Source organism: Mixophyes fleayi, chromosome 10 (genome assembly GCF_038048845.1).
Source record: "Mixophyes fleayi isolate aMixFle1 chromosome 10, aMixFle1.hap1, whole genome shotgun sequence".
NCBI classification, from domain to species: Eukaryota; Metazoa; Chordata; class Amphibia; order Anura; family Limnodynastidae; genus Mixophyes; species Mixophyes fleayi.
Genome location: NC_134411.1, coordinates 35,123,717 through 35,138,842, shown reverse-complemented (window position 1 = coordinate 35,138,842; position 15,126 = coordinate 35,123,717). Strand labels below are relative to the sequence as shown.

Sequence of the window (15,126 nt, the reverse complement as noted above, 5' to 3'; positions counted from 1 at the left end):
CGCATTTACTTGCATATGTTCATTCGTACACATCTCATGATGCATTCATAAAACAGTAGCATTAGCGCAAGACCTTCATCAGGGGTCAAGTTTGTTTGCTTACATTCCATGGTAACATAGATATAGTATACAGACGTGGCTTGACAGTGTTAGTAATAACTGCTATGTGTGTGTGTTTTTTTGTGCGCATACGCAGAACAAAAATCTAAATGAGACATATACTGTATGAGTGCTCAGTTTTCCTCATATTTCTATGTTTTACATAGACCCAACCCCACCAGGAAACCTAGCCTTTACTACAGTTGGAACAAACAGCATCACATTATCTTGGGGAGAGCCAGTCAATATGACCGGTGTGATAAAGTCATATAATATAACTTATAGGAATTCATCCTCAAGCACTTGGACTGTATTAAGTGACACAGCAAATGTCACCCTTCAGAGCCTGACATCGGGGACTAATTACACCATTTCTGTGGTCACAGTCGGAGTCCAGGGGTATCAGAGTTTACCTGTGAGCGCATCTGTGTATACTAGTAAGTGTTTCTCATTTATATTAGCTACAACAGATCTGATTATTAAGATGCTCCCTATTTTTGCATTGAAATTCCCAGAGTAGTTATTGTTGTAAAAAGTGCTGCAGTATTGTAATATTAAATGTATATACACCATTACTGTAACTTCTGTGTTTACTGATCTTGTTTGTTATCTTTCAAATTTTAGAGCCAACACCAGTGATATCTCTGAGGACCAGTAATGTGGGGTCATATTTTGTTTCCCTAATGTGGAATAAACCGGATGAGTATCAGAGTTCCTACACCTACAGAGTCCAGACTAATATCACATCATCAGCTACAATGATAAATGATACAATAGTGACAAATGAATCAACTACAATAATGAGTCTGACACCGGAAGAGACATATACATTCCTGGTATATACAAGAGCTGCTGATGGTGTCACTGAATCAGACCCTGTATCACTAACTACCTGCACATGTGAGTATATAAAGTGTTTGGAAATTAAAAGCTTTTTGACAGTAATGTATATTTGCATATACTTTCACAAAAAAAATGTGATACCCAGGGGTGTAGATTAAGGTCACTATGCTCCATTAGGGTAACCTAACCACCATCCCTAATAACATACCCCATTGTAATATACAGGCTAATTGACTGTGATGTTGTGGAAAGGGACACCAGGTCAGGGAGCCAATCAGAGCTCCCCGCCCAGCCATCCAGACACGGATGACTCAGGGGCGCGCTGACGTTATTAGGCGTTGACCCGCCGACGTCTGTTTAAGACGCCCGCGGCGGCACCCGGGAAGTGAGTCGACGGCGGAGGTCGGAGGAGAAGGACCTCACGGATGCGCAGCAAGCAAAGACAGAAGACCAGCCGTGTCAGGGATGCAAGCTTCTCTGTCCACGGAAGACCCGGCAGTGCACAGGAGAGGAATAGTCCCGGCGCCCATCCCTAGAAGCCCAGAAGAGGGCCTACGCGAACGTGGCCAAGAGCATCCCTGGAACAGGTAAAATCCCTGTGGGTACCACCTCTCCCGGGTCCGCATCAGCACTCTATCCCTCTCTCTTGATGGCACCTTCTCCTGGGCACAAGGCCCAAGCTCCACTTCAGGCACTAGGCCTGTGCCGCTGCTAGGGGGGCCATTGTAGTCATTAACCTAGTTAGGTACGGGGCCCAGCCTCAAAAGCAGGTTGCAAGGCCCTTAGCCAGTTAGCTTGGGTTTTAGGCCCACGGAGTAGGTAAGGGAGTTCTGCCCCAAAAGCATGGCACAAGGCCCTTAGGTAGGCCCAGGCTCTAGGCCCAGTCAAGTAGGGAGCACAGCTCCACATCAGGGCACAAGGCCTTTAGTTAGGGTTTGGGGCATTAGGCCCACGCTCAGATACGGGGCTCGGCCCCCAGCCAGGTAGGCCCCTAGCTAGGGCAGGGCCTAGACATCTTCCCCTTTTAGGACACACGGTAGGTGCCAGGTCAGAGTAGGACGCATTGTGCATTGTATTGTTGGTATTGATCACTGTATTGTGGGACACATATTGCATTGTCGATGTTGGGTACGGATGGGTGCTGAGAGAGAAGATGATGTGTGTTACCCAGCGCACAATGCAGGTTCAGGAGATGGAGATAACTGGAACTAACAGGAGACTTAGTGTTTGTTCTATTGTAGCAGTGTTTCCAGGTAGAATGTTCCCCTCCTGTTTAACTCTAATGACACTATATAAACTTTAAGAAACACACTTGGAAGAGTGTACTTTCGATGCTTGTAAGTTCAGTCTACAAACGTGACAGTTTCCTTGTTCCCCCTTTTTCAACTGCACCCCAGTAATGCTTCCCCCTATAACAGTGATGGCTAACCTGTGACACTCCAGGTGTTGTGAAACTACAAGCCCCAGCATGCTTTGTCAGCTATCAGCTAGTTATCTACTTGAAAAGCATGATGGGGCTTGTAGTTTTACAACACCTGGAGTGTCACAGGTTAGCCATCACTGCCCTATAATGTCTCAAAATTAAATGGAAAGAATGCCACATGGACACTGAATTAACCTGTACATGACTTTTACAAAACACAAAAATTGAGGGTCCAGCTTAATTTCTTATGCAAATTTGTTCAGTTGTCTGATATGTGCATTTGAAGGTACACACCCACCCCCCATAAAATCAACCTGCACCTACATTTGCAGCTTTGTGGATACTAAATATCACGTGTAATAAACAGTGCCACATGTAATAAACATAGTCCTGGTGTCCTTTCACTCTCATGATTAATTGAAGTCATATTGGAAGCTAAACTGAGCAGTATTTTAACAAAAAATCAGAATAGATTAAATTAAAGAAGTGGGTGGTGATGAAGTGGAAGTAGTTAGACTTTTGTGTGATATTTAGTATCCACAAAACTGCAAATGTATGTGCAATGTGCAGATTGTTTTTACGTGGGTGGGTGTGCACCTTAAAATGCACATGTCTGATGATTGGACGAACTAGCTCAAGAAATTAAGTTGAGCGGATCCTCATTTTTTTGCGGTTTGTAAAAGTTGTCCACAGGTTAATTAGTCAGAGTCCATGTGGCTTTCTTACCCTTTCATTTTGAGACATTTTAGGGGAAGCTTTGCCGGGGTGCAGTTCTCTTGTTGTATAAATTATTAAAGTACACACTAATATTATAGGGTTAAATAAGGAGCAACAATGAAACATTGATTATATGACAGATAACATACAAGTATGAAAAGTACACTCTTCTAAGTGTGTTTCTTACAAGTATGTATTAAAATTTATATAGTTTCATTAGAGTTATACAGGAGGTGAATATTCTATTTGGAAACACTGCTACAATAGGACAAACTCTAACAGTCTCCTGTTAGTTCTAGTTACTTCCATTTCCTGAACCTGCTTCTTCTCTCCAAGTGCCTGTCCTTAAACACATTATTCATCTTTCCTTCTAGTTTCTCCACCTCCCCTTTCTCCAACATCTCAGCTCAACCCTTTCCACCTCTCTGGGGCCCCAAGATGAAGTGGTCCATTTTCAGTGTCAGAACCAATTGATGTTGTTTATGTTATATATACATTATGAGTATGGTCTATCTAACAATTTCAGAGACACTCTCAGCACTGATCCATCAGGTGAGCGAGGCCATGGCCATTAGACATACAGATGGTTACAGAAGGCAGGAACTTTACCTGATTGTGGTGTCCAGTGGAGTGGCTCTGCAAATGGACTTTGGGTAAGATGGTGGAGATGGTAGAATCTGATAGCCACCCGTGCCACCTGCCAGAGAATCCAATAGAGATGGAAGCTAGCAGCGTTGATCACCAGGTGCTGCCAGGTATCGATGTTATGCTAAAGAGCAGTCAGGCTGGTGAAGGCTCTACTGGTACACTTTACAGCCGGGTCTCACTTTCGGTGCTGGCAATGCTAGGTATTAGGCTGCATGACCGCACCAGACATGAAAACCCTGAAACTTGTTATTTCACAGAAATCAGGGCCTCTAACAGTTGAAGGGATTGAGATACAGTGATATCAATGTGATTAACGCGGATACCCAACATTATACAATGGAGAAAGTAGAGGTACAGAACGATGTGGATCTGCAACCTTCTCATGTAACAGCAAAGCCACGCCTGCTCAGAATCTTATTAAGTAAAGTGCGAGGAAACGGGGTGCTACTGGACTGAGAACTTTGTATTCATCACCCGTTTCTCACTGTTTAATTTACTTTTTAATCCTGGGCCCAGTCTAAGTATATACACCAGAGCATCGGTGTATTATTGTTTCATGTTATTAGGTACATTTTGCCCATACTATTACCTGCAATATTGTATGTAGTATAAATATAAAGATTGCCATACTGTGTGAAAATAACAGGACAGCAGCAGTCATTTTGCTATTGTTAGCTAATGTAATTACCCTTTGTCTCAAATGTCCATTCTTATGAGGAACAGGTTAGATTTGGTTTGCAATCAGAACAATGTCTGAGTTAACTAGCTGGCAGCCCATGTAAATTAGCTAGGTCAACACGTACTCTAAGAGGGAATGAGGTTAGAACTTCTTAATGATCTGCAATGTGCCTCCACAGTAATATATTCTTTGAAATAGCATTGGGAAATGTATCAATATGTATCAACATAAATGTTATTGTATCAAAATGTACCACAGATTCAGATGGCGTAACACTGCTGATACAGTGTGTCAAAAGTCTTATTGTTTCATGTAAGCGTGAAGGGTCATTCCCTGATGTAATATTGTAACTCCATGTTTAGTGTATTCAGCCAAAATAGCTAATTGAGTTAAGCCATTCTATTGTATAATCAAGGTAACAAGGACAGTATGTCTAGCTGCTAAAGTGTCCCTGCTGTAAGGGGGAGGTTTGAGACATTTGACCCTACTTCCTGTGTATACAGGAAAGAATATAGGTAGAGGAGAATGTCAAGGGAGCTATTCTAGCTTGGAGGATCCTGATGTACATCAGCGAAAAGGACTCTGGGCCAGGTATCGTGGTGCCGCTGGAGGAAACCCTACCAGGACAGGGTCAGCGTGAGCCAGTAACCCAGGCTGGGCGACACCATAACTGTCTAGCTAATCAGTAGTGGTAATATTGCGGGAGAATAAGACTCTGAAAGAGACAGAGATTATTACTTTGGAGTGCTGACCGCAAGAGACTGCTGGAGGATACATGCTACCATTTACCCTGTATCTTGTGAACGTCTTGTGGTGTTGTGCTGTCGTAATAAAGTCTTATTTTGGATATATTCTGGTCTACCCGAGAGAGTTGAATCCCACAGAGGGTAACTACCATCCTAGCTAAGGGTGTTATCCTCACATACACAATAGCATATAATATCGTATATTAAAATATAACGATACAAGTAGAACTTTGTGTCATTTTATGGAAAGTGCAACATAATTTCTTCACTTATCCAAGCAATTGTTAGTAATGCTACAAACTCCTAGAATGTTTGTCATGAAATAAATCTGTAACTAGCGACATATACTGGACATAGGTTACTCTTAAATAAAATGGTGGTAAGTGCAGAGGTGTTACATATGTACATACTAAACACAATGTTGTGGTATTTCTGTGTAAATATCTAATATACTGATTGTATTTTCTTTTAGTTACCGGACTAGCTGCCTCCATCACAGTGAATAATTATAATTTGTCTGATATTCTTGGATTCACATGGACGGCACCAGCAGGAAAAGTGGATTATTATACAGTCAGTCTAACAGGAGACATAAATACCATAGCACAAACTAGTTCTACACAAGTGAATATCACAGGATTACTACCAGGCAGAGAATATACAGTCACTGTACAGACACTTAGTGGTACCTGCAGCCAGACATCCGCTCCAGTGAGAGAGGCAACATGTGAGTATGATCAGGGTCATGTGACGTTATAGTCATGTGATCATTTGTAGATTCTGCAGTTATATCTCTTTATAACACATGGATTCCACCTCTCCGGTTTTTCTTGAGTCTGGACAAGGGGCATAACCACTTCACATTTGGGGTGTGGCCATGTAACAATGAATGTGTGACCACACCCCTGGGGGGGGTGCCTAATGCCTCTCTGTAAACACCCTTCATTGCCGTGCACACCAGTGATAGAGCAGCAGTGAACTGACGATGCTTCCCTCCTTCCCAACCAGGCAGGAAAGATCACTCAAATCAGGACAATCCTGCCTAAATCAAGATTGTTGGGAGGCATTGGATTCTCATTTAGCTCCTTTTATTTAGTTCACTTTTGAATTATTTGCATATATGCTGTAAAAGTGCTCAGTTGTGTGTATTTCTATGTTTTTACACAGATCCATCCCAACCAGGCAACATAACCTTTAATACAGTTGGAACAAACAACATCACAGTATCTTGGGGAGAGCCAGTCAATATGACCAGTGTGACAAAGTCATATAATATAATTTATGGGAATTCATCTTCAAGCACTTGGACTGTATCCAGTAACACAACAAATGTCACCCTTCAGAGCCTGACATCGGGGACTAATTACACCATTACTGTGGTCACAGTCGGAGTCCGGGGGTATCAGAGTTTACCTGTGAGTGGATCTGTCTACACAAGTAGGTTTCCATCCTCTGAGAGCTGTAATAGATGATTATATTATGATTGTATTTCCTCATCTGTAAATACAGTAAGATGTGTTGCAGCCACACGACAAAGTACAAATACTCTACATTCACTTGTTAGTATTTTTTTATTATTAACTGCACTGTTACAATAAATTGCTGTACAATAAATGCTCTCCTACACTATATACCTGTGTTTCTACCATTTTAGAGCCAATTTCAGTGAAGTTACTGTATACCAGTAATGTGACTTCATATTCTGTGTCCCTGAGTTGGAGTAATCCTGATGAGTATCAGAGTACTTACACCTACAGAGTCCAGACAGTAATCTCATCGTCTGCAGTGGTGATAAATAATACAACAGTGACAAATGTATCAGCTACAATAATGGATCTGACAGCGGGAGAGACATATACATTCATGGTATATACAAGAGCTGCTGATTATGTCACTGAATCAGACCCTGTATCAGTAACTACCTGCACAGGTGAGTACAGACAGACTGGAACATGTAAACATTTCAGTGACACCTGTGTATTTATAGGTACAGTGGTTGAAGTGAGCCAATATACAATGGTATGCCATAACAACCCTTCTCCTACTGCTTTGATAGTTTTCAATCAAATTCTATTCACTTACATAAATTTCCAATTTGACCACTGTATAACTATATATTGATACTGATCTATGTGTTAAAATAGTGATTTATTAGATCATTGTCTAGAACATTCACAGTAATACTATATCTGGATTGGGTGTCTGACTGAATAAGCAAGACAGTATGTGATGTAAACGTTCTGTGTCTGAAGATATGTGATTTTTATTCTCTATTAGTTCCTGGACAAGCTGCTTCCATCTCACTGAATAATTACAAGTCGATTAATTTTCTTGGAGTCACATGGACGGCACCAGCAGGAAAAGTGGGTTATTATACAGTCAATCTAACTGGAGACATAAATAACACAACACAAACTAATTCTACACAAGTGAATATCACAGGATTACTACCTGGCAGAAATTACACAGTCACTGTACAGACACTTAGTGGTACCTGCAGCCAGACATCCGCTCCAGTGACAGAGGCAACATGTGAGTATGATCGGGGTCATGTGATGATCAGCCATTTTTTTGCTGAGTTAATTCACAGATTTTCTTTTCCAAATAATATGTATTTCACTCCACCATCTGCTTTTCAAAATTCTTTACTCATCACGTCAAGGGAATTAATATTATTTATTTATTTAAAATGTGGATTATCATAGTTTAATGTTTTAATTTTGTGTTTAACAGATCCTTCACCGCCAAGGTCTCTCATCTTTAATACATTTGAGACAAACCGCATTACTCTATCCTGGGGAGAGCCAGTCAATATGACCGATGTGATAAAGTCATATAATATAACTTATGGGAATTCATCTTCAAGCACTTGGACTGTATCAAGTAACACAACAAGTGTCACCATTCAGAGCCTGACATCGGGGACTAATTACACCATTACTGTGGTAACAGTCGGAGTCCGGGGGTATCAGAGTTTACCTGTGAGCAGATCTGTCTACACAAGTAGGTTTTATTGTCCCTCATGTATCATTTAGCTAAAATTTTGCCCTAGAGATATTTATTTAGTGATTTAAAATTAAGCACGGTTGCTCGGTGGTTAGCACTTCTGCCTCACAGCCCTGGAGTCATGAGTTCAATTCCCAACCATGGCCTTATCTGTGTGGCGTTTGTATGTTCTCCCTGTGCGCCTGTTTCCTCCGACACTCCAAAAACATAGTAGTAGATTAATTGGCTGCTATCAAAATTAACCCTAGTCTCTCTGTCTGTCTGTCTCTCTGTCTGTCTGTCTGTCTGTCTGTTTGTCTGTGTATGTATGTTAGGGAATTTAGACTGTAAGCTCCAATGGGGCAGACACTGATGTGAATGAGTTCTCTGTACAGCGCTGCGGAATTAGTGACGCTATATAAATAAATGGTGATGAAGAACCAATGTAATTAATGGCTTGGGATTATTTTTTCAATAAGTTAGAATTCACAAAAGTATCAGAGTGTTTTCCTGAGTGTTTACCTGAGGCATCAGCATTGTAGTCATTATTTTCATTGATCTCTATAAACATGAAATAAACATGCTCTCAGTACACATTGAAACTTCTTTTACACATTGGCTGCACTTGAGCATACTGTTGGGTGTGACCATGTGAATTGCTAAAGGGGCCCCAACACTCAAATTGGTTCTGGTATTCTAAAGGACCGACCCTTTTGTTGGAGATCAAATTATGTTAAATTCCATATACTTGACTGCAGCAAAATGGCTTCTGTAAAGGGAAGATAAGTGTCAAAAAATAATTTTCATCTATTAAAACAGCATATAACTCTGTAGACCAATTAAATGGAGTAAGTGGCTCAATTTAGAGGTAGACCATCTACACGGTGGTCTAGACGGTTCAGTTTTGCAACTTGGCAAAGCCATTGTCACTGCAATAGGGTTTCTGGGATCCGTCTCTCTACCCTTGGGACTAGCTGTGGCTGGAGTGTAGAAGAAACTGGGAGGCCGGATGAATGTCTTGCTCATTGAGTTTGATCTGATCCCGTATACTGGATGGTTAGGAGGAGGAATCCTGGACTGGACTCCGTACTGGAATAAATGACTGGAATCTGGACCTGATGGACTGGAACCTGGACATGGGAACAGGGGGGACCTGAACCCATGACCAGAGACTCAGTACCTCCAAGAACTCAGAGACTTAGACAAATATAGTACCACAACTGGGACTGGGAAGATTTAGAACTCAGGCAGAGACTACACAGGGGGTTGCAACCTCCTGAATAGAATAAGCCTGGAGCTGGCCTGGGACAACTCAAAAATCAGAACACTGTGCCGAATTGGGGAGGGGGGGCAGAGATGCCAGCCGTTAGACACGTGGTATAGTTGGTGGCTAGTCCCTTCTCCGGGACCACCCACTTTCCCCTAGTAGCTGAGATCCCTCCCTCTTCCTTTGTGTGACCACAGAAGTCACATGGAACACGCACCACATGACAGGTGCCATCCCATGTGTGCCAAGAAGCGCGGTAGGAAGGTAAGTGTGTGTGTGTGTAGGGGGGCCTCTAAATGTAATGTAATGTTTGTGTAAGGGAGCCTCTGAATGTAATGTTTGTGTAGGGGGGCCTCTAAATGTAATGTGTGTGTGTAGGGGGGGCTCTAAATATAATGTAATGTGTGTGTGTAGGGGGGCCTCTAAATGTAATGTAATGTGTGTTTGTAGGGGGGCCTCTAAATGTAATGTGTGTGTGTGTGTGATGGCAGGAGGCATATGGCTATGTAATGTGTGTGTGTGTGTGTGATGGCAGGGAGGCATATGGTTAATTTAATGCTGGGGTGGTTTGGGGCTATTCATTGAATGTAGGTATGAGTTTGTAAAGGAGGGCTATTTATTAAATGTGAATATGAATTATTTAATGCTTGGATGGTTTTGGGAAATGGGTATATTTATTAAACGTAAATGCTGGGGCTTGAAGGGACGTAAATAGGTTTATTTATTAAATGTGAATACTATTATTTTAATGTTGGGGCTGGAGGAAAGCCTTAATTATTAAATGCAGGTGCTATTGATTTAATGCTGGGGTTGGTTGGAGTTTTCTAAATTTCATTTACCCATTTTTTTTCCAAATAGAGCATCCAACATTCAAGGATCCAGACAAGCAGCAACTGATCTAAAGAAACCAGCAGCCTCAGGTGGTGAAAGTGACAAGAACAGGTATGAGAGAGCAGGACAGTTTGCCAACTGTCCTGAATGTGTTGGGGCAATCCCGAATTTCGGTGACTGCCTTGCTTACTCAGGATTTGATCTGACAACATTGACAGTTGGGAGGTATGTCCCGGTTCACACTGTACTGCTCGTGAAGGCAGAGCTGCATGCAACTAACCGTAGTGCACACAGCTTTGCTTATGTATTTGTCTAAAATGTACAATATGATAACCCCCCTGTTTTTAGTGCCCAAGGTATCCCAAAGAGCCTTATTCCAGCTCTGGTGATACTTTAGTGGTTCTTGCATTGATTCCATTGCCTGCCTTCTACCTTGCACTGGTCCTATTCTAAGATCACTTTGTTGAGCATATGGCCAGCCCCCATTGCACTGACAATATCATTAATCATTAAACCCTTGGAATAGCTCTCTCTTTCACTTATACAATTGTCTGCCAACCCTCCCTCCACTGTTATTAATTCAAACCACCAACAATCACTGGGCACTTTTAGGGCTAATACACAGTTGTTACATAAGAAGATGTAGATGCTTGAAGCATTTCACATTTGTGGTGATCGCACTGGATAGCCATTTATTAGAAGGATTATTTTTAATGCATTTTTTGAAAACACAAAGTACACATTTTATGTATTAAAAGAGAGAGATTTGACAGGTAGATTGCAGCTCATGATGTCAGGGAAAGATGCAAAAGTGAGGTGAGGTGCTCATATGCTGCTCTGGCAGACTGATCAGATACGATTGTGCCAACATGTTTTATAATAGTTAAACTTATTAAACAAAGTAAAATATGTTTCTATGAAGGGAATATTGGAAGGATGTGTTAGTAGTGAACTAAACAAGTTTGAGCACAGAGGCATAAATCATTCTCAGATCATGCAAAAGGATTCATGTATTTGTATAACACAGGACTGGCAGCCTTTTTCCTGCATTGCCTTGGTAATGACCCAATGTTTATTAAGTCATCTAGGTTTTCCTAAATGTTACTACAACCATATTCCAGTAGTTCTAAATCCCGCCTACTTTTGTTTTGGCCCCACCTACAGTTAATTTGGTCCCGCCCACATGAGGCCACTTCAAGTATTTTTTTAAGGGCCACTTTAAGTTCTCAATCTGCCCCTGCTCTTTAGACTCATAAAATATCAACAACTCTGTAATATAACCTCTCTGTCAATCTCTGACTCACTTCTCCTCTTCACCAACACTTCCTTCTATCCCTCCACTACTACCCTACCCAAAACCACATCTTATAGGTAGATGTTAATTGAGGGAATGTGAAAGCTATCCGTGTCCCTTGGCTTTATATGTGTAAACAACTATCTATTCATCAACCAGTTTGTAAGTTTTACATTTGTAATGTATGATGTCTATTCGTTGAGTAGTTTTATTGTTTTTTTGTACTTGTCTATCTGTTGTATTTATCAATACATTTTTAAAAATATATATAATGAGAACCCATTACCACCACCTCAATGGTGGTGGAGGAAAATTATATATTTTAGTGTTGGGAAAAGGGCTGTACATCCTTCAGAAATGAGGGAACCTCCCCCCTTCCCCCCAAGTGTATCTCTCTTCATTATTTAATTTATATAATCTTGTTTTACAACACAAAATCTCAATTTTGTTTGTGGGTACAAAGCCGGCCCTGTCATTGTCTTAACTGCACTCATCAAGGAATATTACCGATCCACCCATCTCCTGTTACCAGACTAAGGAAAGTATTGCCGCAGGTCCAGCTATCTTGGAACTCAAATCCAAATGTTTAATTGCAAAACAACATGGTTATGTGCAAAAATAGACACATGTCATCACAGAAGAGTATGTGCATTGTGGCTTTGCAATTTTGTAATTAAGTGATGATGAGTTAAAGGGGCGTTGTTGTCATTTCTCTTGTAGTTCAGTTGCCATTTAAAATATAAAGCACACAATGTACTTTCAAATTTAAAATGCCTTCTTCTCAACCTGATAATGTTTGAATCATTCCACAGGTCTTCCAGATCAGCTTAACAATGCGCAGGTCAATCTGTCCCCGTCAGGTGATACCATGGATGTTACATTTGCGGCTTTTGATAAATCAAATGGACCTATAGTGGCGTATGCTGTCATAATGACAACAGAGATGAATGGTAAAAGCATCCTCTTAATTTTATAATTGCAATTATCACTTTGTAGCCTTTGAATGGGCAAAGTTAGGGTTGTGGCAGAGAATATAAAGGTTTAATATTGGGTCAGCCAATGAAATGGCTTCCTCCACTTTTTGTATAAACTAATGACACATTGCTCACATGTATGCAACTCTCCTCAGTGAGAAGTTCTATGAAACTCATATTTTTCATGAAGAACAGTAAAACCCATGTGCACACAGCAATTTCTTTGTTTTCACCCCATTGTGCTTAGACAGGATAACATAGGAGAGATGGACACTCATATAGATATCACTGACCTCTTTACAGAGGCGGATGATGAAGCAGGGATGGGTAAGTAGTACTACTTTTAATGTTCTACTTTCCCCATCCCTGCTCCAACAACTGTTTCTCTGCCATGTGCACTGTCACTCCGTCTCCATACAGTGATCAGTGACCTGCTTGTCAGATAATCCAGAAATGGTAGATGGATATAAATAGCCACAGAACCCGTTTCTCCATCTCAGGCCTTCTCCTCCTGACTGGCAACAATATCTCCGACCCCTGTGATCCTGCACAGCCAGGACACTTATAACTTAGCCTCACTTCTATTGTGTAAGTTTATCTGCTCTAGCAGCCTTAATTTGGATACTTAGGAGTAAATGTATGAACTTCCGATTTTTTCAACTTGACGCTATTCGGCGAGTTTGAAGTGAAAATTTAAAGCCGCAATGGCTTTAAAGGCAAAACAATGCCTTTAAAGCCATTGCTGATTTAAATTTTCACTGCAAACTTGCCGAATAGCGGCGAGTCGAAAAAAATGGAAGTACATACATTTACCCTTTAGTCCGTATATCACTTGAGCCAGCTCAGCTGACCAGTGTCTATAGGCTCTTAAAACCCAGCCACGACCCAGCGCAATTGCTCGCGGCAAGACACAGCTAAAAAACTTGCCACAGGATTCCCTGGGGCAGCTTCCCCTTCTAAGTTTTTCAAGACAGAGAGGACCAACAGGACCTACAAACTGACTATCCTCCACACCACCGAACCCTGATGCATCACATCAAGTATAATCTCACCCTGTTAATATCTTCTTGGTATCAGCAAGGTCTGAAGTATTTAAAAATAAAATTAAAACATGTAATCTTAGTACCAGGGCTCATAGCATCAGCTGGTTACCGCTAACGTGGGTCAACAAACAAAGTGGGTTCCCCCTGCAAAAGTCACAACCAGCACCCGGCTATAACAGACTGGGCTGGTCACACTGAAGAATAGAAACTGACAGCCTAAAACATGTGTTATTAATAAATATGAATGTTGCTTTTTCCATATAAAATATTATGAAATACAAACACCCCCCACCCCATATCCGTCATTTGCCGCTTTATAAATCCAATGGAATTCTTCTTTACTGCCGTGAGCAACTAGAAATCACAAATAAGAAATCTGAATAAACGCCCACTGCTTGACATAATATAGCTGCAAGTCTAATGAATAAAGTACTATCAGCTGGAGGGTTCAGTATGCACAAAGCCAATCAGAAGCCGCTAGATAGTGCAGCTGTAGTCATCATTCTTGTCATATAAAACTGCAATTATGTGTTTGATTTAATTCATAGTATTAGCTTGGTGTGGCTCAGATGAACTCTGTGTCCAGCCGTGGGTTAAAACCTGAAAGGGGGCTACTAAATTAATGTATCTCTTTGTGTCTGGAACCCTCTAACCATAAATACCTCATGGGTAAAACAGAAGAGTTTAGATACAATCAAAGTTACAGATGAGTGCCCAATACCAATTTATAGCACAGTTCATAAAAGCTAAAGCCCATGAAGTCTCTCTAAGTTTACATCAATTATCATCCGTAATATGCAACAAATAAACACTTTACATTCTTGGTGATTCTATGATCTCTCAGGGCCTCTCAAAGGGGTAATAGAACAACTGGGATTTTGAATAAAGCGAAATAAAGACACAGAAATATGTAATATTTTCTCAAATGTCACACTTACAGGAGACATGTCTGGTATGTAAATAAAGGGAAATTTATGGCTTGTTATGTGGAGGTAATATCATCTTTGTTGGACATTCTGGTAAGAAGTTAGGCCAGAGTAAATAATCCCTGACTTGAAAGGTGTTTGAAAAGAGGTCGTAACAAACTAATTTGCATTTTCACAGACTATCTAGATCTGGCATCACAGTGGAAGGGGAGCCGTGGGGACCTGCAACATGTTTAAAATGTCCTGTAAATCTAACAGATTTGTTCACTTTTGAGAGTGAATTTCCCCAAAAATGTTCCATTATTCATGCCCTCCCAGCAGACAAAAAACAGATCATTCATGAGTTTACTATTTCTGTTGTTTATTCCTTTTTGTTTTACAAGAAAATATTGTATTATATCTTTGTATGCAATTGTTAATTGTTTTTATCTGAAGCATTGTGGATTTATTTTCCATATTAAGTTACACTTAATAAATTCATGTCTCTGTGTTCTTCGAATTCACGTGTCAGACTTAGCTTGGTTTTAGCACTACATAGTTGCACCAGAGAACGTCATTTGGTTCATGATAACTCTGATGAAAGTAAATTGTGGAAGATTAGTTTGAAAGAAAAACCGAAGGCTTCCTGAGTAAGATTGTCAGCTCTTCACA

At 40.8% G+C, this 15,126-nt stretch overlaps 1 protein-coding gene and 1 long non-coding RNA gene across 2 annotated transcripts in view; both read left to right on the top strand.

Moving 5' to 3' along the window:
• The first annotated feature begins 412 nt into the window (after window positions 1-412).
• Window positions 413-5,876, top strand: LOC142104000 (uncharacterized). Its single transcript, XR_012679483.1, has 3 exons — window positions 413-536; window positions 724-999; window positions 5,628-5,876. It is a non-coding gene; the product is annotated as an uncharacterized LOC142104000 (long non-coding RNA).
• A 526-nt stretch (window positions 5,877-6,402) lies between these two features.
• Window positions 6,403-15,126, top strand: part of LOC142104168 (receptor-type tyrosine-protein phosphatase eta-like) — a 34,972-nt gene continuing 26,248 nt past the window's right edge. The window contains exons 1-3 of the mRNA XM_075188684.1: window positions 6,403-6,592; window positions 7,889-8,158; window positions 12,345-12,482. Coding sequence (XP_075044785.1) covers window positions 6,403-6,592; window positions 7,889-8,158; window positions 12,345-12,482 — 598 coding nt within the window. The remainder of the gene's footprint in view (window positions 6,593-7,888; window positions 8,159-12,344; window positions 12,483-15,126) is intronic.